General features: G+C 42.0%; 1 protein-coding gene and 1 long non-coding RNA gene across 5 annotated transcripts in view; one reads left to right on the top strand and one right to left on the bottom strand.

The window, feature by feature from the left end:
- The window catches only part of TENM4 (teneurin transmembrane protein 4), a 750,922-nt gene that overhangs the window by 57,369 nt on the left and 666,192 nt on the right, over positions 1 to 27,361 (bottom strand). For all 3 annotated transcript variants that reach the window (XM_090134119.1, XM_090134120.1, XM_031595483.2), the window contains 5 exons: positions 25,311 to 25,430; positions 19,896 to 20,157; positions 12,522 to 12,789; positions 10,162 to 10,305; positions 8,930 to 9,179 (listed from right to left, as the gene is read on the bottom strand). In XM_090134119.1, coding sequence (XP_089990245.1) covers positions 8,930 to 9,179; positions 10,162 to 10,305; positions 12,522 to 12,789; positions 19,896 to 20,157; positions 25,311 to 25,430 — 1,044 coding nt within the window. The remainder of the gene's footprint in view (positions 1 to 8,929; positions 9,180 to 10,161; positions 10,306 to 12,521; positions 12,790 to 19,895; positions 20,158 to 25,310; positions 25,431 to 27,361) is intronic.
- Positions 20,110 to 23,095, top strand: LOC149920338 (uncharacterized). 2 transcript variants are annotated; one of them, XR_016463478.1, is made up of 3 exons: positions 20,110 to 20,308; positions 21,229 to 21,405; positions 23,012 to 23,095. It is a non-coding gene; the product is annotated as an uncharacterized LOC149920338 (long non-coding RNA). The 2 variants fall into 2 exon arrangements; XR_016463477.1 differs by lacking the exon at positions 23,012 to 23,095 and adding an exon at positions 22,149 to 22,302.

The following is a 27,361-nucleotide window of genomic DNA, read 5'->3' as shown; positions in this document are numbered from 1 at the left end:
TTGCCACCACTGAATTCACTGGGCTTCCATGAAAGGAGAAACCAAATGACCCTTAGAGAGTCATGCTTTGCCCTAAATAACAACATGAACCAGAAGAAGGGCTGAGGAATCTGAACATCAGACCTGTGTTAAACAAGAAAAGGTGCCTATGAAAATGGAGTGAGCAGATATAAGGATAACATTTTTAGCTCCATGGCCACAACATTAAATGAATCCAGGACTGAAGAAATGGATAATGTCTCTAGAGGTATCCGAGACCAGGTTGGATGAGGCCCTGGGCAACCTGATCTGCTGCCTGATCTAGTGGTCAGCAACCCTGCCTGAAGCACTGGGGTTGGGACTAGAAGAGCTCTGAGGTCCCTTTAACTGAAGCCATTCTATGATAAACCAGTATCTGCATTATGGAAAGTATTTGATGGAATTGGCTAGTAGCAACAAACAGATTAATTTAAACACAATGTAAACAATTTTAAGAAATTGCTTTTGAAGAATTCTGTCTACAGCTTGATAAGACTTTCTTTTCTTAAAAGCTTACTATCAGTGTGTATTGAGCTGCATCTGTTCTAAGTCTGAAACCAACATATGAAACTTGCAGCACCTGCTGCCTGAAAACAGGTCTCCATCCTTCTAAGAAAGGCCAAGCAGTAATTGGAAGAAGTACAAAAATGTCTCTCCTTTTCTCCAGAACACCTCAAAAATGTCCAAACTCATCAGCTAACTAGAATTTCTAATAAATGTACAGGCCATAGTTCAGAGTTGTGCTCTTGTGGAATGTTCCAGGAGAAGCTTGTTAGAAAGCTGTGTCAATCACAGTTGACTCTGTCCCTCATACTAAGAAATTTCCTCTCTCCTTCAACCTCTACATTAGGTAAATTAACCCCTCTTCAGGCACATAAAAATTACTGAATTATTGTCAGGTTTAAGAAGGCATTCTTCATTCAAATTACTTAGTAGTTTGGGGAAAAAAAAAACACCTTTCAGATTTATTCTAGAATATCCCCTGGGATTTGTCTTATTAAATGTGAACAGATTCCATTTCCACAAATGACACTGATTCTTGCTAAATAAAGTACTCTGACCTTCAAGACAGCTCCAGCCTGACAGTTGAGTCTCCATCAGTATTCCCTCCCAATGACAGCAGGCTGGTAGGGTGTTATTTCATTTACCTGTGTGTCACTCATGCTAAGCAAGTGGCCTCAGCCCTGGTGGAGGAAGTTCCCAATGGGAATCCATCATTTCTTTTGATCAGGGCCTTGCATTGTTCACTGACTGTCCCAACAAAGCTCAGCTGAACGTCAGTCAGCTTTTGTGTTGTTTGTAATCTTTCTTTTGCACAGGAGGTGGACAAGAGGAGGAGATTTTTAATGGCACTTTGCAATTCTTTATCATCTTTGCCTGGTGAGCACAGATAGTTCTCATCAAGTCTTACAGCAGGCAATCTGCATATGGGTGAAATCAAACAACTTCTCTTTTACACAGTGAAGCTTCTCAACTTACATAGTCTAATAATAGGATGGGGGGAATGGCTTTATACTAAAAGAGGGGAAATTTAGATTGGATGTTAGGAAAAAGTGTTTACTCAGAGGGTGGTGAGGCCCTGGCACTGCTGCCCAGAGAGCTGTGGGTGCCCCATCCCTGCAGGTGCTTAAGGCCAGGTTGCACAGAGCCCTGGGCTTCCTGAGCTGGTGGGGGGCAATCAGCCCAAGGCAGATCTCCAGAGGTCCTTTCCAACTTCTACAATTCTGTGTTTTTTTGATTCTGTGAAACTGTCTTTTCAGCTGTGTGAGCATTAGGGAGCATTAGTTCATCTTTATCGGCTAGACTTATGTTTACAGGCAAGGCTCATTACAGTCTCCTACGCACTGCTCCATGCATAGGGCTGCTGTGTGTAGGAAGGCTCCCTTGGATGGCTTATTCACTGGAGTGCTGTGGAGCAGGGATGCTAAAACACGGACTGTTAAAAATGAACAAGCTGGAATTTACCCACTGGTTTTGGCCACCAGTTTTCACTACGGGGAAAGAGTCACATTCTGACCTCACATGAATTGCATAGTGTTCTACACTGGAGATTTTGTTGAACGCTTTGAGATCCTTCAGATCTCATCAAAGGATGAGAGATGTTGAATAAGCATAATGTAAAAATACTGTGGGGGGGGGGGGGGAAAACAACAAAAAACCAACAAATCAAAACAAAAAACCTGTAAAAGTTCCCAACTTGCTTTGCTTCATCTGTGATAATGCATGAGCACTGGAGCTGGGAATTTGCTGGCCTTTCTTTTTATTTAAAGTCACAATCAATAGGAAAATCTGAGTGGCAAATTGGACTGAACTGAGCAACAACTGAAATAAATCTGCCTGGGGCAAAGCAGAGAAGATTTCTGTCTTTTCCTTTCATCCTCTCTCATTGCTCAGTTAGATAAAGGAGCAAAACAAAAGACAAGATTTTCCACTATTCAAAAGACAATCAGTTACAGTATTTGTAGTCTTAAGAGTATTTATCCCCCATATTGAGAGTGCCACCACTAGGAATGGGCTGAGGGGAAAGAGCTGATTTCCAATTCAGATCATTCCTCCTCCTATTACGATTTTTTCAGAAGAAACTTTGAACACTGTATTGATAGCTTAATTCCCTGAAGCAACTAAACCAAGTTGAAAGGATGGGGTGGGCTGATCCCTACCAAATCCAGACTCTTAGTGGGTAATAGAAAGCATGATGGTGTAGTCATTGGGAATTAGGACAGGCTCATAAGCAGAAGTCTTGCACTCCGAAGTGAAAGGAAGGTGATATGGCTTGCCTATATGCTTAATGTGATGTGATAGCAGGTGGAAATCTCTCAAGTTCACAGGGATGCCAGTCGGCTGGGGCTGCATGTAGGCTCTCCCATACATCTGCCTTGTCCACTTGTTTTTTCTTCTTCTTATTAGGACAGGATGGTGCCAACACTCTCTGGGGAGCTCTCAGATAGTTTACAAGATTCATAGTGATAAGAACATTAGGTGGATAGGCAGACGTTGCACTCATCTAGATTGTTTCTGTAGTGCTATGATAGATGCACAGGCTGTTGTTATTCCCTTGGCACAGCGCCTGTGTTTTGGAGGAGCCTGAAGAGGGGACCTCCTGCTCCAGCATGAGAAGTCAGACTTTAAGAAACAAAGTTGGGAAAAGGGAGATGGTCCCTGATTTCAGTAGGTTACCTATAATAAACAGTCTGCATCTTCTAGTTCATCGACTTCTGTTCAAAGCCAGGGATTGATCTAACCGAGCTTCACACGTCTACAAGGCAGATGCTTACATGTGAAGTGGCTGCCTTTATGTCAATAGAGAGAAATGACAAATTTTAGGTATGATTCATCTGACATTTATAACCATTATGTTACAAGATGAACTGTGTCTTAGTTTTTCAAATGCAAGGCCATCTATCAACTCCTATAAAAGACAACTTCTGTCAATGGTAACAGTATGGCTGTAGCTTCCGCTGGGGTTCAGTAGTTACCCCTAACAGATAATCTGAATGGAACTCTGGTGCTTCTCTGGGTCTGATCTCTTTGTTTCAGCACATTAAACCATCCCTGTAAAACTTTCTGTGCTAGCTGCCCTCTTCCCCTCTGAGCCCTGCATTTGCTGGTGACTAAAGAACAACTGAATTCCTGAAGTCAAGAATTTTTGTTCCATGGGGCTGTTTCCATGGCTCCATGCTCAGCACCCTGCAGCTCACAAACAGAGGATTTCATTACAGCCTGTGTGAGGTACTGGGTTTTTTTTCTCCCTGGGTGACATTCAATAGATTAGCACATAAGGAGGCCACACAGCGCAGTGAGCTGAATTTACACTTGGCCTTTTAGTGTTTTCAGTTGGTGTGTGATGCCCAAGGCTCTTCTAGTGTCACAGACTGGATAATAAAACTTCATAGTAACTCAATAAGCCAACCCACAAACTGAAAAGGACTTCTGATCTGATCTAGGACAGTTTTCTCAGACATTTATTTTTGCAACTAATTGTGGCAATTGTCTCTTTGAGGTATGAATGGAAAGAAGAATGAAGGAATATATCTACGTGTGGCCATTTTCTGCATATTTGCTAGACAGGAATGCTTCATTGCCCTCCATGTTCCTGCAGAGAAAAGATAACACTAATGAAACACAAATTATTATTGCCAGGCTTGGAAAAAGCCATTAGCTTCTATTGGCCCATCAAGACAGGTCCATACACACGGACATGTGGGAGTAAGTTCATATTCATCTATCGTCAAATGACAGATGTGTGTAAAACTGGGAGAGATCACTATTTGGTGATGCTTTTTTGGTTGGTTGACATTTTCATGTTGGCCCACAGCCTTTTTGGCTGTTACAACAGAGTTAGATCTTAGCAAACCCATGTTGCACTGTAGAGCGAGGCCTCTTAGATGGTAGCTGTGGAGCCTTCGGAGAGCAAGATCACAGCAGGTGACATAACTGGGAGGAAATCTTTTTTCTCTGAATTGAGGAAATTTCTGCATATGGACTGCAGCTTTTTCAAACCACTGAGATTCCCATAACTGAATCTCTCTCTTTGCAACTATTCCCTGCCAGTGATGTCAAGCTTAGAACGTTATGGAGCTCAGAGCACTGCAGCTGTAACTAAGACTACACCCGCTCATTTTGCGGTGGCTCAGGAATGAAGAGGCTTCCTAACAAGATCTGTTAGGGGAAAATGACACAGAACAGCTGCTAATTCACGTGGATGACTCTCTTAATGCAGCCTCAGATGAGAATATTTGACCGAGAGCTCCTCCTCTCCTCCACCCTTATCGGTCACCTTTGGACTGTACTGAAGTGAGAATGTCTTCTCTTGCTTTCATTTAATTGCTTATTTTCTAGGAATTGCCCAAAGTGAAACCCTGCCAAATTCATAAAGTTCTGGTGGCATCTGCAGCATTTGTGGCCAGTCCATATATCTTGGCTCAGTTATTGCCTTCATATAGAACAACACTTCTTCTAACAGCTATTCAGCTGCTGTCCTTCACTGTCAAAGCAGGTGCACTTTAGTGGCTATGGATTTCTAGGTCATTAAGGATAGTGGCTATGTATTTCTAGGTCATTAAGGATACAACCTGGCTGTTCCAAAGAGAAATGAGTTTTTCTATTGCCTTCAAACGATGTGAAAGAGGAGCTGGGGGCTGGAACTCAGCCTGATGAAGATAGTCGGTGCAAAGATCTTGAGTACCAGCCTTGCAGCCAAACTGATAGAAGCTTTGGGCCAGTACATTATAGAAGCTTTGGGCCAGTTCATTATAGAGGGGAAAATCAGTCTTTCATTAATGTTTTGGCAATACGACAAAAAAACACTTTCTACTCCACTGCATTTCCAGGCATGCAGACAAAATGAACATTTCTGGTTTTGCACAGCCTCTATAAAGCCAGAGAAACAGTAAATAAAAAGCATGTAGCAAAAAAAAAGTTCCCAAAAGCAAATAGAAAACAAAACCCAAAACATTCCAACTCTGCAGCCTAGCAGATTCTAATTTAGAAAGCATCTGGGAAGAAGGATGGGAAACTTGTCAGAGCCAGAGAAGTTCCTTGCAAACACAAACAATGACAGGCTGACACCTTTCTGAAGGAAATTGACTGGATCAGACTCACTGCAACTCCAGTGAACCCAAGTGACAAATATTCTTAGTGACAAAGACAACTGAGGAGTCTCTCTGTCATGTTGTTTTCTTGTTGTTACTTCCTTTTTTATTGCATTTCCTGGCTAAGATTCTGTGTTGCACCACCTCCTAGCTAAGCCTTGTGCACTTTCACAAAATGTGAATGCTCTCTGTGGAGAGCTCTAATTGACGAACATTTACAAAATCTTATTCCTTAGGTGGGTGTTGCTGAGGTACATCTGACCTTTCATTTTGTCCGTCCTCACCCCAAAACTCAAAAGGAAGACATTCCACCATATGAGAATCATTTTTCCATCAAAGCTCTTCAAGCGACTTGTGTCCTGGAGCTGCTTTCTCTTTCTTGGTTAATTCCCACCCACTTTTCTTACACCCTCCTCCTACAGACACTCCTCTTGTCTCTATATTTCCTTGTCTGCAACTGCAACAGATCACACTGAAGTCTGTGTGATTCTGCTCTGTGATTAATGGCTCCCCATTCTGATGACTGATCACCTATGCCAGTTTTAATCACAGCAGCTTCATTTCCTATTGAATCATCTGGAAATGGCACTCGTGGCTCACTGTGTAACAACATGCAACAAGACAGGGAGCAGCATAAGAATTCTCCACTGGTTGGCTTACCTATGTCTGAAATCTTTATTTCTGACAGAAGACAGGAAAGCAGGGAATAGAAGAAAGAATGAGGTGTTAGCGGCTCAATTCGAAGCATTATTAGCAGATTGAAAACTTGACAGTAACTGTATCATACAATGCAATAATAAATAAAGACTTAGCTGGAATGACACTGATATATTTCATATTGGATATTACTTGTCAGTGAGCTCACTTATGTATCACTGCATATCACAAAGGAAGTAGGATCTCACCTGCTTGGAGTTATCCACTTAATGTAAAAGATAGGGCCAGGCATGCTTTATCGCACAGAGCTAAATATACGTGGAAGTAGATATCTGCACAGCTTTCTTTCACTAGCACTCAAAGCAGTATTTTATGATTTACAAAGGTAACTTCCCAGTTGCACCATTGTGGGTGGCAGTTCATTGCCATAACCTCAGGAACTCCAGCCCAGAGAACTGAAATAATGCTGAGATGGACATTTTTCATGGGTCTGGTTACATACCCAGCTGCAGTTATCTGTGACCCACAATGCATTTGCTTTCCTCTCTATAACAGAACACTACACTTAAAAAACAAAAACAAAACAAAATTAAAAAAATAAAAAATAAACGGACTAAATCCAAATAGTGAGGGTGTTAATCTCTACAGAGATGCTGATTTGAGAAGGCACAAGCGAGCTCTATTTAGTGCAAAAGCAATGGCTTTCCTCCATAGCTTTTAGTCAGCCTGCATCTGAACCCATGTACTTTATAGCACACCAGAGTGAAGAAACTTTTATTAGATCCAGTAACCTAAGTGTTTGCACAGATGAAGCAGCAATCGTTCCAGCAGATTTAAATCTGGAGTAAATTTAACTTTGTGGCTCTACGCAAACGTCAGCAAGGCCACTCTGTCAAGGCTCCCAATTTTCTCTTTTCCAATCAGGAAACGCTCTGTAAAACCTCCACCAGGTCTGGTATTTCCACTGACAATGAAACAGAGATTGGGTTTTCCAAATTGTACTTCTGGGAATGAGATATTAATCCCAATGAGTTGCAATGGGATTTTGGCCCCAAATCACCTAGGATCTTCTGGAAATCTCACCTTTGGTCATTAAAATAACTTTCTGGCACTAGAAGAATACTATATTCTTTAATGTGGACCAGTACAGAAGATTTATCCCACTTTCTCATCTTATGAATACAAGATATATTATGTATTTGTCTATCACATAAATGAATAGAATACATTGGCTCTTTGCTCATTTACTCAAAAGGAACTCCAGCCCTCTCTAAACATGTCATTATGAGCTTCCATATCCAACAACAACTGATTTTGTCATCTTTGTGTGGGCAGAGCAAGACATCTATTCTGCAGGTGCCAACCTTGTGACAGCTGTCTGGATTTTGTTCTCATACACCACAATCTACAGCTCTATTGCCAAATCAAGCCTTCAGCAAGGTCTTGTGGGCCTAATGACTGTGGTGTGCTTGTTAACGAGGGACTAAATGGATCATAGAAACCAGTACTGCTGCAGATCCTATTTTTCACCCGCAGCTTTGTGGAGCAAATGGTTATACAAAGCAGTGCTGCATGGGATCCTGCTGGTCAGCTGTGATGGGGCCCTCCACATGGCACTCCTTGAAGAAACAGGGCCTTACTTTTGTCTCCAGAAGACGGGATGTGAAAACAGAATACAGCAGGCTTTCTTGCTTCCTGGGAAATTCTCTTTCAGACCAGATCTTAAGAGCTAAATGGGGGTGCCAACAGTCCTACAATGCAGACTTCATATTGAGCTCTCAGGTAAGGTTCTCCAAGTAGAGATGCCTCATTCAAAAATACTGGTTTAACTCCAGTGACACTCCTGGAGTGAGTCTACTCCGGTCACATGAAGAGTCCAGAACCAGGTGCTTTGAAGTCTTGTACATTTTTATAGAAATGTTAGAAATGAAAAATATTACTACTGAAGTCAATATGAAATTTCAATTCCAGTCACAATCTATTTAATTTCCTCAGAACTTGTGATAAATCTCTAATGTTCTCTCCCCTTCATTATTTTTATTGGTTGCTCTTTAACAGGCCTCCAAAGTCTCTCCTGATATATTGTTTTCCTTTGTTCTTTTGAGGTAAAATGAAACGCTTCAGGTACTCTAAGATGTTCCATCTATATCTTCATCCTATAACAGCTGTTCAGTTGGAGACTAGAGGGAGGCAATATGTGTTTGTCCCTTGAAAACAACGAGAAAAACCTCGGTTTGTGACTCCCTAGATGATCATCCTGTCTTAAGTATGAATGATCATCTATCCTGATTAACCTCCATGTACTGTCATCACTGCTGTGCCCTTCCAAGTCTGGGTTATCCTGGAGGCTGGTTGTTAATTTTAAGAATTCCCACTGGCCTACAAGTAGACCAAATGGGACACATTAACACAGTTTGATTTAGCAGCACAAAAATCTGACAATATTTTTAGTATGTGATGAACTTGCATGGCCAAATTTTCTCTGGTGTAAGTCAAAATTAGCATAGTTGCAGAAGAGGCAAATCTGGACAATTTTTTTTTTTTTTCCTTTTCCATTCTTCCTATGTTTTCTATTACAACTTTTCCTTATTTTCCTTTTGGGTATGCAAGATTGTGCAGAGCTTAATTGCATAATTGTAACAGCCACATGCAGCACAATGTACCTTAGTTCCAGTATGTTGGTGACATTGCCAGAGGGAAAGATTCTTCGGATGTAGTTGAAATCTCCAACATAAAGACTTCCATCAGATCCACACGTTAGGGCAACAGGAGCCAGGAGTTTGTTCCCATCTGCAAGACCATTGCAGCTTGGACAAGAAATGCTACGTCTACGGCCATTGCCCATAATGCTTCCAATTACAGGCGGCTGCTGGGAAATAAACTGGTTTTCCCCGTTTCCCTTATGCAAGATACCTAGAGAGAGAAAACAGTAATAAGGAAATCAAGAAATTAAGATTCACATGGAGGATACGTGGCACTGTTGGAAGCAGCAAGGAGGTGTACCATTTTCACAGTACTGTTCTGTGATTGCTACAAAGAAGGCTGCGTTATCTGAAGCAAGCATTTTTTTTACAGGCCCATTTCATTCTTCACAAGGTAAATGCATACAGGGAGAACAAGACACTTTTTAGCATCTCATGAATTTTCACTTTCCTTTTCTGCTCCTCTTTGCCCTGTAATTTGCAGGCTACCAGGTAAAAAATAAATAAATAAATCACATAGCTCATGAAAAGATAAGAGACAAGAAAGCCATGGTGCATTCTCTAGAGGAATGCTTCATCTACAAAGCTTGGAGGAGATCAGTGTATGTTCACCATAAGCGTAGTGTTTTCAGCCACGGTGTGGGCTGAATTTAGATATTTGCTCCCGTATCACTGCTACCATTCAGAGACAGACAGTGCTTCCATCTTTTAATTGCATTCTGATCACCTTACAGGTCTCCCTGCTGCTGTCCTCATCTCTCTTCAAGGACTCTAGAGCTTTCCATTTTGCCTTATAACCCCTGAAGCTCATTTATGCAAGTCCACTTGCACACTGCATAATGTGGCTGGGTGGATTTATAATCACTGCTAGGTCCAACTTCACTACACTCTCTTTGTTTATTTTAGGATTATTTTCCTTGCTAATCACTTTTTTTAAGAAAATACAAAGTTAGGGGTGCCTATATATTTCATGGGCATTCATCTGATTCACATTATTAGCTTCTTTTTTGGATTTACACGCACCAAATTGTTTCTAAATGTAGATTCCATAAACAATTTGTTGGTAGAAAACAGGATAGAGTTCTTAAGTTGGTCAGGTTTCTCCCCTCTTCTTTTAATTGAATTCTTAATGATAAGTAACTGGATCTTGCCGCTCCGCAGTATTCCTTGGTTATGTGCTACAGACAACCTACCACTTTGTATGTTGAGAGCATGGTGTTTGTCCAGGGACCATCCTCCAAGCTTGGAAGCATCAATTTCATAACCCTGAAGCACAGCTGTCCTCTTCTCCCACAGGATCAAGTCAGGACACGACTCATACTCATAACCCACGGAAACTGTGAGCAAGAGAGAAACAAAAGAGCCCCCCCAGATTAGTAACCTGAAAACGTACAGTCTGCACATTAAGAATTTCAGCTGAGTTGGGTAGGAACAATACTACATGCAACTGCCTATTTCATTTAAAATGCCATCATCATAACGTGGACTTGCAGTGTTTCCCACTTTAAAGGCCACCTGCATTTAAAAAGGCTGACAGAGTTGTAGATGTTGGACAAATGTGCTAAATACTTAAAAGGCACTGTTTTAAAGACATATCTTGAAACAATGACTATTCTAGAATGTAAAGCAATGCTGTATGCCTAAATGGGAGCATTTTAATCTATCTGCCATCTTTAATGTAAGACTGCCTGCCAAGAATTTGCTGAAAATCATGGCCTTACTTCAAGAGTAAAGACCTACACAAATGAAGCAATGGGCAAAGAATGGACATCAGTTTTAGATGAGGCTGACTTATGGTCATTGATAATGTCAACAAGGTACAAAGAAGAACACACTTTTGCTTGTTATGATGTCTAATCAGGGTCTTTCATGACCCTGCTACACATATTGGAGTTATCTAGGAATAAAATGATGTCAGAAGAAGAATCATATTTTTGACAGAATAATGGCTCCTTCATGCTTTTCTCAGAAGTATCAAGATCCCGTTTTATTGGCCTGCTTTTCGTCTGCCCTACCTTATCTTTCCAGCACTAATGGCTGGAACAGAGCAAAACTGTAAGTTCTGCACAAATGAAAAGCAATTACATGGCTAATTTTTTGCCAGTTAAAAAGAAGGCTGATCTCCAAAACAGTGCTGAGCTGTAAGTGAACTCAGTATCCCCCACCAAATACAGTCTTTTGAAAGTTCACACAGGGGGAGATGTAGTTCAGGAAATGAAGGCTTGATATTTTCCACTGTGGTAGTGGATGAAAACATTAGAAGCCTGAGTGCTGATGTTCTGAGAACCCTGGGGCTGCAGAGCTGTGCCATGCAGTATGCTGGGATCACCTGCTCATCTAGTATCTTAAAGAGCAGGTAAACATAGTATTTCAATACATGCTATGAAGGCACAGTTCTCATTCTGAGATCCAGACTAGGTAAGATCAGCAAGTTGTATCGCTCATCCTGCTCAAAACAGCTGAGTTTAGTGACTGAATACAAGAAATGCACATTCCTCTCCCTCTTAGAAACCAAGATGAGAAAAAGACTTATCTTCTGGGAGGCTATGAAGAATCAGGGCACCATCCTTCTGTCAAAAAGATATCTATTTGTTAAAGATCTCTCCCATCTTGTTAATAGCTCTGCTTTACCATCCTGAAAGGGCTGGTCTACCTTCAAGATATTTGACTGTATTTCCTCTGTGTGTTCATCAGATGGGAAGAAAAAACTGCAGAGAAGCATCACCTCTATTCACTACACACTCAAAACACCTCCCTCCTGGCAATATCACACATTAGATGTCAGGGGAATTTTCCACTGAGAGAATGATGAGATGCTGGAACAGTCTATCCAGAGAAGCTGTGGATGTCCTATCCCTGCAGATGTTCAAGACCAGGTTGGATGGGACCCTGGGCAAACTGATCTAGTGTGTGATTTAGTGGTTAGCAACTCTGCCCATGGCAGGAGGGTTGGAGCTAGATGATCTTTGAGATCCCTTCCAACCCAAACCATTCTATGATTCTAGATCCTATGTGGCATGTTGAGTATGCAGAGCCTGTCTATCCTCTGACATGAAGCTTCTGACAGTGTTTTGCAGACATAACTGACTGCACAAGGCACAAAAGAGAACATGCCAGCTTGGGATGATGTTCTTAAAAAGGTAACAAAGGGGAAACTATGAGATGAGGGTAATCCTGAAGGTCAGGCAGAAGGAGGGGAAGAGATTAGGACTTCGTTCTAAGGATTCATTTCAAAGAAGCGCTGACAGCATTCAGCTATAGGTGACAAATAGCCAAATGCCTCTAGTCCCAGTTCATTCCTTCTGTACGGATACGATAGCAGCAGTTCAGGATGTATGTGCTGGGACAAGAGCCAGAGAATAGATAAGTATTCATCTGCTGGGAAAATGAGAGCTGCCTGAACAGCTGGGCCCTATCCTCTCCAAGGAAACAGCAGTGAACCAGCAGGGACCATTTTCTGTGTTAGCAGTTGGACTGTATCGATCTGCGACAAGGCTTCTGCATTGCCACTTAGCGGCTTCTAAAAAGAAACACAGGCCCTGGGGTCACTTACCGAAGGCTTCTGAAAGCCCATACACCTTCTGGCTGTAGACATCTGTCTTATCCCAGATGAAATAATAGGACAGGTCTGGAGCAGCTGCAAACCACTTTCTGAAGAGGCGTCCCTCGACAGCCACCATGAGGTGGACTTTCATGAGGTTGAAGGGGATGGTAGGGTGGGTCATGCTGATCCTCAGGACTGATTTGTAGCCAGCCGTGCGACTGCTCAGGTAACTCACTTTTATTTTACTACCAGAAACGTTAATCTCCTCCTGTAGAGCCTGTGGAAAAGCAATCCGGGAGATGTTAAATCAGCAGTGAGCAGACAGGAAATGGCAGCAAAGATGCAATTAATCAAACACACCTTTATAAAAGCTCTGGTAGTCCTGTTTAAAAAAGTACACCTAGTAGGCATCAATTATGAAATCATATATGTAATTTATTGAGTTAGTTGTGAAAGCCAGGAAAACTCCTCTCTCTCCATCTCTATTGCGTGGGAGAATAGCAGTGGAAAGTACCAGGTTTAATTGAGTACATACAATGGGACTCTCTGCTAGAAGGAGTACATGGACTCCTAAAGGTGAAAGGAGCTTGGTGTATGAGAGGATTCCAGTCTGTCAGTATAGCTTTCATTTTCTCTGCTGCCTTGGTAGGTTTCAACAGGTGCCGATGGGAAGCCTGATTTAGTGGCTGGCAACCCTGCCCATGGCAGGGAGGTTGGAGCTCAGTGATCTTTAAGATTCCTTCCATCCTAAGCCATTCTATGATTCTATTATTCTAACCTTTGCCTCTTGGCCTTTTATCCCACTAAAATATCAAGTCCTACTTGGCTTGTATCCTCACAAATGTTTCCTGGTCCTGATGGTAACCTGCCGTTCTTCCATGTCACTAACTGTGCTCCCATTCTCCCTCCTCTGTCTCACCCATGTCTCAGTGCTCTCCTTTCACCCATCTCTCTCTGTAACTGCTCCTCTCTCACCTCACCTCTTTGCCCTATATAGCTCTTTTCTCTTTTTATCCCATGCCCTGGCCATTTTTCAGCCTTTATGTTTACTCCTACTTACCCTGACGCTTGCTTAGAATTCTTTCCCTCTTAGCTGTGCCATGAAGCTCTTGACCTGATCTGCCATAGTCAGCCTCTTTTCCCTTGCTAGCATTATCCCTTCCTCTTCTTTTCCAAAGTATCATCAGTATTCTAGGTGAGTTGCTTTGTTTTCTCTTCCAGCCATGCAGTAGTGGTATTTTTGTGGTATTACTATGGGGGTATCCTAGGGAGGTGGTGGAGTCACCGTCCCTGGAGGTGTTCAAGAACTGTGTAGACGTGGCACTGAGGGATGTGGTTTTAGTGGGCACTGGGTTGATGGCTGGACTAGATGATCTTAGTGTTTTTTTCCAACCTTAATGATTCTATGATTCTCTGACTTTACAATTCTGTGATTCTGGCTGACTGAGCCAGTCAATTGTCCCAGTACAGAATTTCATGAAGAACTGGAGAAACAGTAGGAAAAGTTTTATCTGCTTTGAAAACAGAGAAGACTCAGTAAAGGTGGGATTTTCAGGTAATTTACCTGCCAAAGTATAATAAGGCCTGGAAGTCCTTTTCTAATTTATTTGTTTTATTTTTAGGCAGGGAAATGCAGAGGCATTTTCTTGAAGGCAATCTCCAACACCATGCTGCTTCTCCCTTGCAAAATACTGATTAAAAAAAAAAGTTTTTTTCTTTTTTCCTTTATTTCTTCCTTAATTCTTTGGGGAAGTGAAATTAGTTTTCTCCTTCCAGAAGACTTCATCCTTAGGTAAACACTGGACATTTTCAGCACAGGGCAGTAGCCTTTAGCAAAGTTTGAAAGATGAAGATAGAATCTTAGCAGCAAGTCTGAAAACTTGGGCTGATAATAGGATGTGTCAGAAGGTCAAAACTAGCTCTGTGCTCTCCTGCACCACTTCTGCAATATTTCATGTCCTGGACCCCAAATGAGCCATGAAAATACCTCCCCAGTGATATTTAGCTTTCGTTATACCAAGGGCATGGAGGTTGGGAAGCAGGTGGGTCGAGAGATGCTTCCATCACAAAGGGATCACAGCTGCACTGGTGTCCTCCAAGGCACATCTGTGCCTCCTACACTCTACTCCTACATGGGAGCAGTAAAATTCCCTGATGTGACAAGTTGTTCATCTCTTACAGTTGCTTCATCTCTTAAAGGCAGAGCTATAAACGACGACAGATGCAATCTGCCCCCTGAAAAAGACCTCTTCTAAGCTATTATCCAAGGCCTAACACTTCTTCAAGTGGTAACTTACAACCTTCAAGCTTGCAGCACTTGACCAAAGGACACATCCAGAAGTTAAAGTGCTGTTCCACTGTGCTCATAAATATTTACTTTCTCTAATGCAGCCTTTTCAATTTACATATCTCAGTGTTTAGGAGGGTGAAAAATGACAGGACTGGGAAAACCTAGGAATTTTAAAAGGTATTTTATGAGCTCAGCAACAAGCTGGCCTGGGACCAGGCTCAACCAGAGACCAGCTGAGCCAAGCTGCTGTAAAGGTGGTCCCTTGTATCAAATCTGTCTTTATATGTAACCCCATTAGGAAAAAGCCAGGCAGAAATAATTGTCACTGAGGTACTATTTGCAACGTCTGGTTCAAATTCCTGTCAAAAATAATTATTTCTATCTCTGTCACGATCTGTCTCTGCTGTCTGCTATTTCAGAGAAAGGGTCAGTGCAGAGGTACCAGTGCAGGGGATTGTCTTTAAAGGCGCCTGCTTGAAGAGCTGGTTCAAAGGGTAATTCGGATTGCTCAAAATGCATTCGTAGTTTGTAAGCAGTACTAAAGTAGCAACAAAGCAGAGCATGGGTGGGAACATAATTCAATAGGCCACTGGTGGGAGAAGAGGTGAAAACAAGCTTTAAAATACTCTGAATGCACCAAAATTCATTTTGCCAATAGACAAGGCAAGTTACAAATTGGCCTTTTTTTTCTTTCTTTCTTTTTTTTTGTTTTAATTAAATACAATGCTGAGAAGAAATTTTGAGAAAGGAAAGCATTTAGAGCCTGATTCAGGGACTGTAACACTGGCATGTAGTGGCTTTGAGATCTCCAAAACTTCTGCATGGGGGTGACAGATCTGACATGGGCTTTTTTGAGATCTCTGTCCCTCTGAACACTTGGAGTTCTGAAGAGACCCTTCAGGGCATCCTAAACATCACCAAATCTGTGTTGAGACATCAAACACATTAAAAATGTGTCATTTAGTTTTTTGAATAAATCCATGTAGAGAGCACTGCATTTATTTCTTGAATCTCAGAAGTTCCTGTCTGCCCAGTCCTTTAGCTTGTCAGAATTCTTTTCCCAGCCCTGCATTTGCCTGTCAACTCTTTCCAGCAATACACTCTTCTATTATACTTAACATTTTTCTACTATGGACTATGTATTATAAAATGGAGCTGCAGAAACGTGCAGCTAACATTTTATATTGTATGTATACCCAGAACAAGAACAAAAAGTAGTCCATTAATGAACTGAAGTACAGTCAGGACATTGTTGTAATAGGAGTTTCTCTTATATGACAAACTCTGTTCCCTTCAGCTGCCAGTATTTCAGGATGAACACAGTTTTATGGATTTTGGCTAAATCATTTGGTATGTGGGTAAAGTATTGTTCACCGTGTTGCATGGGATTCATCTTACACAAACACTGGAACCTAAAAGTGAGGAGAATCCTCTAAGCTGTTCTTCCAAATCTCCCCATTGGCAGCAGGCAGAGGTGGGCTCTTCAGAAGGGGAGTCTTGCCCTGGTAATGTAGGAGTGGGATTCAATTTCAGTTTAAGGCATCTAAATTCACTTGACATACAAGTGTATGCATAAGAGGCAGGCATCTAAGCACTGATTGTAGTAGAGATCTAACCGATACTGTCAGTGGGAATCAGATACTTTTAAGATGGTCAGCGTAATTGATCTGTAGGTTCTGCTGACAGTATTGATTAGATTTCTGTCAGGTTTAATGGGAGTGTGGACGTCTAGCACACATCCAGATGACTGCAGGTAAACATCTGATTTGGATGCCTTCATCTCAAAACGAATGCCAATTAATTTGATTCCATAACTATAGGTGTTGAGTGCAATTCAGGTTGTCCAAGTCGTGTGACACTGACAGGGTTTAGCAGATCTAATGCAGGACACTCATAGAATCATAGAATTATAGAATCGCAAGGTTGGAAACGACCTGCAAGATCATCTAGTTCAACCGTCCTCCCATCACCATTGCTACCACAAGCACTGAACCATATCTTCTAGCTCCTCATCCAGATGCCTCTTGAACACTGCCAGGGACGGCGACTCCACCACCTCCCTGGGCAGCCATTCCAGTGTCTGACCACTCTCTGAGAGAAAAAGTTCTTCCTTAAGTCTAACCTAAACCTCCTCTGGTACAACTTGCGGCCATTTCCTCAGGTCCTGTTTGTTGTATGGGAGAAGAGGCCAAACCCCTCCTCATCACAACCTCCCTTCAGGAAGTTGTAGAGTGTGATGAGGTCTCCTCTGAGCCTCCTCTTCTCCAGACTAAACAATGCCAGCTTCCTCAGCCGCTCCTCGTAAGACTTGTGCTCCAGACCCCTCACCAGTTCCATTGCCCTTCTCTGGACACGTTCCAGGGCCTCATTGCCTTTCTTGTAATGAGGGGCCGAAAACTGAACACTCGAGGTGTGGCCTCACCAATGCTGAGTACAGAGGATGATCACCTCCCTGCTCCTGCTGGCCACACTATTTCTAATGCAGGCCAGGATGCCATTGGCCCTGTTGGCCACCTTGACACACTGCTGGCTCATGTTCAGCTGAGATCAACCAACACCCACAGGTCCCTTTTATCTTCCACACTCATCCCCAAGCCTATAGCACTGCATGGGGTTATTGTGGCCAAAGGGTAGGATCTGACACTTGGCCTTGTTGAACCTCATCCCATTCACCTCAGCCCAGTGATCCAGCTTATCTAGATCCCTCTGAAGGGCCTCCCTACCCTCAGACAGATCGACACTACCTCCCAACTTGATGTCATCTGCAAACTTACTGAGGGTACACTCAATCCCTTCATCTAGGTCATCAATAAAGATATTAAACAAGATGGGGGACACCACTCGTACCTGGTCGCCAGCTGGACTTCACTCCATAAGCCACCACCCACTGTGCATGGCCCTCTAGCCAGTTCCTTACCCAAAGAAGGGTATACCTGTCCAGGCCACGGGCAGCCAGTTTCCCCAGAAGAATACTGTGACAGACTGTGTCAAAGGCTTTGCTGAAGTCTAGACAGACTACATCAACAGCCTTTCCCTCATCTACCAGTCTGGTCACCCAGTCGTAGGAGGAGATGAGGTTGGTCAAGCACGACCTTTCACAAACCCATGCTGGTTGGGCCTGATCCCCTGGACACCACGCACATGCCGTGTGATCTCTCCCAAGATGATTTGCTCCATAACTTTCCCTGGTACTGAAGTCAGGCTGACAGGCTTGTAGTTCCCCAGATTCTCCTTATGGCCCTTCTTGAAGATGGGAGTCACATCTGCAAGCCTCTAGTCCTCTGGGACCTCTCCAGATAACCAGGAGCACTGGTAGATGGCTGCAAGTGGCTCAGCAATCACCGCTACCAGCTCCCTCAGCACCCTAGGATGAAGCCCGTCCAGTCCCATGGACTTGTGACAGTCTAGATGAAGGAGGAGTTCTCTGTCTCCACCTGAATCACTGGGGGGTGAAGGATCCTAGGGTAATCATTCTGGATTGGCAGCTGGAGATAATGCATGAAATTTACAGGGTGTTTCAAATGGCACTACATATTATAAATATGTCAGGAATTTGTATTGAACCATTGCTTATGATCTACATTCCTGGCCGCTTTCACAGTCAACAGACAGATGCATCCTTATTGAAGAGGAGTCTTAGAATGTTTGAGTTCAATAAATATAATTAACACAATCCAACAAGTATCTCACAAAATAATGAGTGAAGTTATGATTGCACTTTCACTGTATCAGATAGTTGCTTCGAAGGGGCATTAAACATTGTTTTTCACAGTTCTTGTTGGACTGAGAAAAAGAGATGTGAAAATCAAAGAAAGAATTTGCAATTTGATGGACATTACAAGACATGGGACTTATTTAGTAATTAAGCTGGGACAAACTCAGAGAGTCTAATTGGAAATAAGTGTGAGAAAGGTTCACAGGATTTGGTCCAGAGGGAAAGGTAATGAGATGACTAGCTTCATTTATTCAGTACCTGGTTCAGTACCTGGTGTTCCTACAATTAGGAGATGTGAAGTGACTTCTTTCCTCATTAACGTTACTGAAACCTCAGTGGAGTCAAGCAGGAAGCACACAATTTGTTGCTACACTTGTTATTATTTCTATCTTGGCAGGCTACTGCACTAAAAGCAATACCCAGGATACACTAAGTACTGGCATGTAGGACCCAGGGAATAACATGTCCGAGAAAGGAAAACTTGAATTCTGCTAATCCATACATTTCACAGTGAGTATTTTTACAGAGGAAGGGTCATTCAGTTGTTTGGCTCATTCAGTTCAAAACCCACTTTCCACTCAGCAAAATACCCTGAATTCACACCATGTTGCTAAAACTAGTTTATGTGACTTTATATAACGTGACCAGGAATTGTTCTCAGTGATGATTATGGGTCCCTTCCAACTCAGGATATTCTAGGATTCTATGATACTATCCTTCATTAAAAAAAAAGGGAAAATGGGGATGAGAAAGGACAAGCCACCCCATCCCTTTGCTCAACTATTGCAGGTATCATGGCATGAAATAAAACACAGGTTCTTGGTACACTGGCCTTTTGCCATGTCATTTGCTGGCTGATTGGGCATCTCAGCATCTTTGCTGACTAATGGCAGCATCTTTAAGCCCTGTGGGTAATGCCCAGTGGGTTAAATCTGCTCTTGAACAGGAAGATGGCATCAGAGCCATAAGTTCATAAGCCTTGCATGGGGCACTGGAGTACTGAATGCCAAAGAACTACCTTAAGGCAAATGTGGCTTACATCAGGCCTCAACCTACCTACTACAGGTGCTAATAGAAAGCAAAGCAAGGCCAAGGCAGGATTCCACTGAAAGATGCAAGCATTTGGTCTCCATCTCTCAGGGATAAGGTGAAAAACCTTCTGGATAAGGAGAAACAATCTTTCCAGCTAAGTTTGTGTTTGGAAGAGAGGGCTCTTGGCAAAAGTCTGAAAAATGGGGAAGCAAAGTGCGAATGCTTCCTTTTAGAATAGTAGGTAGGGGAACAGAAAAAGACACAGGGGCATAATATTGTTCAGTTTGCTCAGAGTAGGCAAAAGAAGCAGAGAAAAGAACTGGATGATGTTCTCTCAAGCTCATACCTGGATTTCAGGAACAATAGGACCTTTTTCTGAGCAGGAACTCGCAAAAGCCGTCAGCGGAGATGGTGAGACCACAGGGTTGGGTCGAGCAAAGTTACTGAGATCGCAGCTCGGGATCTCATTCTCTTCATGTCTCATGACGATGGTCTCCATGACAAAGAAGCGATCCCATGGCAACCACAGCGTGTGCTCCTGGGTGATGAAGGGAGCCCGTTCAAAGTGCAGGATAATGGAGATCCCGCCGATGGTAACGAGATCAAAGCTGTTATAAGAGATGGAATGTGAAATTAGTGTAAGCAACATCCTGCAAGAAAACATGTTTGAAGGAGAAAAACAATCGTTCTTCCAGGCCACAGAAATACCATCAACCATTTACAAATACGGAATCTACAGCTTGAAGAAGTTTTTGTTGGGTAAGAGCAAGTAAGAGCAAGCAGAGGCAGGAGAACTAACCTGGCATCTTTTTGTGCTGCTCCCTTGTGTATAAAAACATCTCTATCTCTTTTTTTCAGCCAAATGTTTATCTTTGTTATTGATTTTCTAGTGTTATTTGACCATATATACTCATTTTCTTTTTTCTTGGAGTATTTCTCAGCCACAGTAGCAGATTGAATCCATTTGCACGATGAAATAAACTATTTGGAAAGTAGTTTCTCTGACATGCCAGCATATAAATTGTCTTGGCATCCACTGCTAACCCGACTAATACCTAATGCAACCCAGGGAACATGTGGAGCCCAGTCATGGGCTGCACTGTACTAGGCACAAGGAAGAAACGGAGACTAGAAGGCTGTCCCTGTGCCCAGTACTCAACACTCATACACATATCCTTTTTTGACTCTTAATTGTTTAGGGCAGAGTAGATAAGCCACTGCCTGTGGTCCAATTACAGTCTGCAACTTCATCCTATGCTACCCCCAGCTAAATGGCTTTTCTGTCTGAGTTTGTGTTGAAGAACATTATGTTGAGTGAGCAGACAGCCCGCCAGAGCTGTCTGAACGGATGTTATCTCAACAAAGGAAATATTCTTCCTCTTGATGTAAAGATGTTGGGATGAAGCTTTTGAGTTGTTTTCTGTTTCCTTTGTGCTATACTTAAAATTCATGCCTTGTCAGAGGACGATTTAGTGGAGCACCACAGGATATATCTATTATGTATATACTCAAACAAGAGGTGTGACTGAGAAAGAAAAAGACATCAGCGTGATTTGAAGACCTTCTGGTTTTGCTTCTTTGTTTTTTTGTTTTGTTTTTGTTTTTTTGTTTGCTCTCCTCAGTTATGTATTCAGGCACAGAAAGTTTTCTAGTTCTCTCTTCTCTCCTTCTCACTTGAGGTGCTTGGTGCTGGTGTCTGATGGTCTCACACAGAACTACAAGCTTGGTGAGGCCTCCCTGGCTTCAGTGGAGCTGCTCAAGTGCTTCAGATCAGTGTGCTGAAGCACTTTTCTGTGCACGAGGACCAGGTCCATAAGCACTCTGACAGTCCAAAGCCAGCACCTCGTAATTACAAGGTGAGAAAGTTGGTGAATGAAGTCCTTAAAATTATCATTTTAAATTAATCATGAGGCTTTTGGGTCTGCTGCAAAAACCTCAGAGTAGCAACAAAGGGTGCGTTATCCATTTTTTTTTCTGATAGACAATAGATTGAGGTGCCACTTAGCAAACACAGATATGAAAAGACTGAGTTATTCAGGAAAGAACACTAAATTGAGTCTATAGGAGGGAGTGGAAAGCATTTTAGAAACCTGAAGACATGTTTATTCTACCACTCAAGTGAGGACATCCACTTCCCAGCCCCATGGAGCTTGGATTGTAGAGCCTAACGAGCAACTTGCAGCTCCTTGCCAGCAAAGCTGCACATTTCTGCTTTGATGAGAGCATTTTTAGCAGTCAGTTAGCATCTGGCAAGCCCTTCAGCTATGAGGGAGAAACTCTTGCTGGGTGAATCTGGGCACTAAAAGGGGCACCAAGAGGGAAGAAACAAACATTACAAATGATGCCCACATTTTTAGGCAAGTGGGAAAGTGTTTTTATTTGGAAACACCTCCATTTTGCTTCTTTGTGAGTGATTCTTGGCTCCAACCAAGCCTTAGTCAGGGGTGGGGTAACCTGTTCAGGGAAACAGCCTTGTCTCCCTGCATATGTGAAACAGTAAGCAGAAGGTGAAGTGCTGCCTCCATGTTAGTTCCAGCAGCTGTGAAAACACAGAGATGCAGAGAACACAGGACTGCTGCTCACAAACTATTCTTCCCAGGGTCACAGGATTCAGCTCTGAAGCTCTGAAGCTCTCCTGATGAACTGAACAAGATTATAGCTAAAACCAAACAGAAAATCCTAAACTGAAAACACCCTTGTCCCAGCTTCCCTTAGTGAAATTAAATTTAACAGGAAATAAAGCTGTCTTGGGATTGAAGGAATGAGATACTTTTGATTCTGGTTTTGTTCCTGATCTCTGATGTCTTTTTTATCACTCTAAAAAAATCGCACTTATTGTACAGTCATATTGTTCCATTTTCCTTAAAAGGCTCCGGAGAGGAAGGCCAGAGGCTGAAATTCTCTATTTACCCACAAAGCAAGCTCAACAAAATCCCAACCCAAAAGCACAGAAAAGTGTAACCCTTTCTCACCTCTGCTCTGAAAGGTCTATGTGCTTGGACTTTATATGAGAGCTATTGACAGAGCTGCTGAACGTGACAGTGGCAAAGTCGTGCTGAAATCCTTCCCCTCATTTTATTAACACCATGCCAACATCCACGTGATGACTCATAGATTTTACAAGCTACAAATTTGATCAAATTTAAGGTTCCATTTGTAAGTATGGCTTATGGATTGGCAATGCATGCACCCTGTTACTGCACATCAGGGGAAACTGCATTTTGCTTAAAAACATCAACTTCTTAAAACACAGTGACTCAATCACATGAAAACTGCACTGTGGAAAAGCTGATGAGAAGAGAGCTCTATTTAGAAAGAATTCTGAAAGCCATCAAAATACATAATAGAAACAGTAATAGCAATAATTCTCTATTTGATTTTGAAAGTGCTTTACAAATAGTATTTAATAAATGATGTTGCAACCAATAAGGAAGGCAAGTAAATGTTATCTTCCTTTTACAGGCTGGTTGGCTGGCCCAGTAAGGCGCAGGGACACATCTCACACTACCTGCTAAATTGAGAACAAGACTCAGAGTAGAAATAAAGGATGTCTAACACTATTTGCTGCCCTGATAATTTTAGTCTGAATGCTCTTGAAGATTTTAAGGTAATTTTTAGAAGACCTCGCTACTGAGGAAGCCATTGGATTCAGAATCATAGTAACACAGAACTGTAGGTGTTGGAAGGGAGCTCTGGAGATCACCTAGTCCACCCTTTGCTAAAGCAGGTTCCCTGAAGCAGGTTACACAAGAAAGCATCCAGGCAGATTCTGAACATATTCAGAAAAGGAGACTCCACAGCCTCTCAGGGCAGCCTGTTCCAGCCTCTGTCACTCTCAAAGGAAAGAAGTTTCTCCTCATGTTCATACAGAATGTGCTGTGTTTCAGTCTGTGCTCAGTGCCCCTTGTTCTGCTGTTGGGTATTGCTGTAAAGAGCCTGGCCCCACTCACTTGACTCCCACCCTTCAGATATTTATTACACACTGATAATATCCCCAATAAGTCTTCTCCTGTCCAGGCTGAACAGTCTGTTTACCTGCCTATTTATTACCTCCACAGTATGCGGATGCACTGCTGTGCCTTTCCATTTGAGAAAATATCTGCCTGACAATTTTGGAAAGTATTTTTATGATCCAAGAGACACAGTTTTGCAGTTGGACAGTTTGTGGGATCTTCGTTATATGCGCAAGGATTCTGCAGAAGAAGATTGATCTGAGGGGAAGGTGAAGGAAATGAGTTGAGAAGAGCTGACGTCACGCTGTCTGAGCTAGGCTGCACTCTCACAGCCAGAAATCCTGGCTTCAGGACAAGTCCCACCTGATCTCAGACTCCCTGGTCTGCAATAGCTGATCTCTGGCATTTTTACCACTTGGAACCAAGGGTCTGGCTGGGGCTGAGTCAGCAAAACTCACTGAAGGCTGGTGGAGCATACTGATGTCATGGCTGCACTGCTTTCTGCCTGGGTCCCTTGCCAGAGGTTGGAAAGGATGTGATGTGCAAGACCTGGTCTAACCCTACAGCAGTAACAGAATTATTGCTACAGGAAAGAAATAGTAACACAACTACTGCAAAGGTGCTGGGATAGCACTGCTCATCTCTGTGCTCTTGCCCTGGTTAGAGATGTGGTAAAAAGCAAGGTCCCTTCTCAAAGCAGAGAGACCCTTCCCCAAAGTCCTTTCAATCTGAGGGAAATATTACACATAGTAATTGTGTGTTATCTAGGGCAAGGAAACAGGCAGATGGAAAAAGGTTCTGGAAAGTATTACTGCCCACAAACTTTGCAGGCATACATATGTGTCCTAATACATGCAGATTTTGTGCAGGTTTGTTCAGAGCAGTTTGATGCTAAGAGTGCAGTTTAAATCTCACTCTCATGCAGAGTACGTTCAGTGAGTTTGACAGAGATATTCTTAATATAAATGTGCAAGATTTTTTCCCTTTTGCAGTGATGCCTAAGCTACATGCAATACACAGGCACCAGTTCCAAAGGTGTTTTCTGAAGGAGAGCACTGGTTTTTCACTCTTTACCATCAAGATGTTGATATCACATCATCCAAAAGGTGGAGCATCAATAAGACAACTTAGTCACCATTACTGCTGGAGTAGGTGCAAAACCCCAACATGAACAAGGCAGCATTCAGCACATGTTGCTAGCACATGTACCTCTTTTTCATCACAATTCTACCAGCTTCTCTTGCCAAGTCAAACCTTCAATGAAAGTGGTGGATTGGAGGGTGCTAAAATCTATAAATCCTCTCCCAAGTGCTAGTGGTTAGCAGTCAATACATGGAGCATGTGCAGCTGGAACTCTTTATGTTTCATTTTCATTCTTTAAAGAAAGGGAGCCAATTAGCACTGACAGACAAAAGATAAGATGAAAGACTTTCTCAATTTGCAACGGTTTTGTTTTGGTTGAGTGTGATTGCTCAAATATTAAGCACTTGCCTGTAACACAACTGTAATCTTAATGACTTCTTCCTAATTATTTTAACATGAATTAGTAAGAATGGAACTGCAGGAGACATCTTTTCTTTACATGAATATGCAGTGCATTTCCTAATTGTTGGCTAATGATTCTAGTCTATATTACAAAGTTAACAGTAATAAAAAATAAGAATGAATCACCAGCAACAACAAAAGTGCATCAACATCTTCAAAATGCATCAACAATAAATGGGCCTTTTGAAGTTTTTCTTCAGTGATGACATTCTTAGTAGCTTAATCATTGCTAGAATACTGCAAATTCTATAAAGATATCCTACCTGCCATCTTGTCTGCTGATCGTGTATCCAAAAAGAGGATTGTTGACAAAACTGATGTTGACTCCAACCAGGGGGGTTCCATCCACTGTCATCACCTGGCCTCGAATCACACACGCGTGTCTGGAGGAAGGAGAGAAATGATAAGAGACAGTCATTCTTTTGACAAATAGGGAATTTTTCTCTACTTTTGTGGCTAGAAATTTCTGTCAATTAGACAACATATACACTTATTGAGGCTGGGAAGCACAGGGCCATGCAGTATTTCTTGAAGGTGGCCTGCTGCTCCAGAAAATTTTTCTCAGGAATTGAATAAGGATATTTGATATCAGAACTGAGGTTGACTTCTAACCTTCTCTTGAAAAATACAACTGCTGCAGCATATACCTCATGAACTATGAGCATTTGTGGGGTTCACAACATCAAATTGGAATTTGCTCTAACCAAGCTTCAGTGTCTTGACAATACTGCCCTAACTGAGGGCAAAATATGTTGTAATTGAAACGAACAGAAACATGGCAAGTCATGAACATTTATGGCACAAAAGCTCTCAGAAATAAGAACAATGGACTTGATAGCTTTTTTTCTTCCAGATTCCAAAAAGATCCTTAAGTTACCAGTTGTGAAAAACATGACAGATCATTTTCTGGGTTCACATAGGTTCCTTACAACAATGCTTGAGGAACTGAGAACTCTAACAAGACAGGATTTTCCTTCCCATCTTTTTCTTTCCAAGTTTGGTAGCTTGCAATATTTTATAGGCTACATCTGTTCCAATTACTCTATGCTCTTTTATCTAAAGATCATAAGGATCTTTACAAATATTGATTAATCCTGTACGACAGATATTTTACAAAGAGAGGAAATAAAGCAGAGTGCATTTTGATTGTCCAAAGTCAGTCAGAAAATCTGCAGCAAAGCCAAAGACAGATTTTTCTATGTTCTCATTCCAAAGTCTCCTTCCAGACCTCTAAGTCATTATCATGCTGCAACCTGAAGAGCTTCCTGCAAAGACAAAGCATCACATGTCCATGAGAGTGTCTGAGCCCAATTTTTGGCTGAGGGCAACTATTTTTTTCTGAGCAATATTAGCAAATAGTGGTGTCAGTGTGCCAACATGAGCTGGTGAGTAATTTTCCTAACTGCTGTCCTGGTGCAGAGCTGGGATTGAAAGGTAATGTTTCTGCAGGCACAGGACCAGATTTCAGCGAGAGTAAATCATCCCAGCTGCACTTGCTATCTACTCACTTGAGCTGAGAAATGCCAGTTTACTTCTTCATTCAGGCAAAGGATGATACCTGCAATGTTTTGTAAAGTTGCTTTCATAAACACTTGAAAGATCAAGTTATTTTCTTTGAGTCCATCTAAAAATCTGATACTGTATAATGCAATGAGATAACATATAATTTCTATTAAGTAAAGGCTGTGTTAGTTGTATTTTCCACAGCACAGCAAACAGACTATTTTTCAGGGAGTCCTAAAACTCCTACTGATGTAAATGGAGAGCTCAAATATTAACAAAAATTCTTGAAGCGTTACCAGAATGTGCCAGCAATCTGAAATGTGACTTGGTTCTTAGGCAATTTTGGAATAGAACACAGGAAAATGAGATAATAGAAGTGATTTTTCTGTCACTGAATTTTCTCTGATATATCATTGCTAGGAGTCATGAAGCTAGGAGTCATGAAGACCCAGCTTGTAGTTAATAATATTCTTCATATTTCTATTGCCTTTCTCATTGAAGGCTCTAACACAACTTCACATATACAAAAAAACTGAAATAATATTCAAGTGTGGCAAAGCAAAACATGTGTCACTCCCTACCAGACAGAGAAAATATAACTTGAAGGATCACAATACCACAGAATATACCTGGGATAATGTCAATGCTTAGAATAATCCTGCTGAAGCCTACAGGTCAGCAACCATAATGCAATTCTGCACAGGTGAGTATGTGTAACCTCACACCTGAGCTGAGAGCAGAAGACAGGCTTTCTCTCCCAGGTTTTTTCACAATGCCCACCACCCTGCCCTATCTCCTTCCATACCCTTTG

The sequence above is a fragment of the Phasianus colchicus genome, chromosome 1, assembly GCF_987193195.1.
Source record: "Phasianus colchicus chromosome 1, bPhaCol1.hap1.1, whole genome shotgun sequence".
Classification (NCBI taxonomy): Eukaryota; Metazoa; Chordata; class Aves; order Galliformes; family Phasianidae; genus Phasianus; species Phasianus colchicus.
Note: the sequence above shows the minus strand (reverse complement) of the source record. Positions and strands in the feature narration are given on the sequence as shown.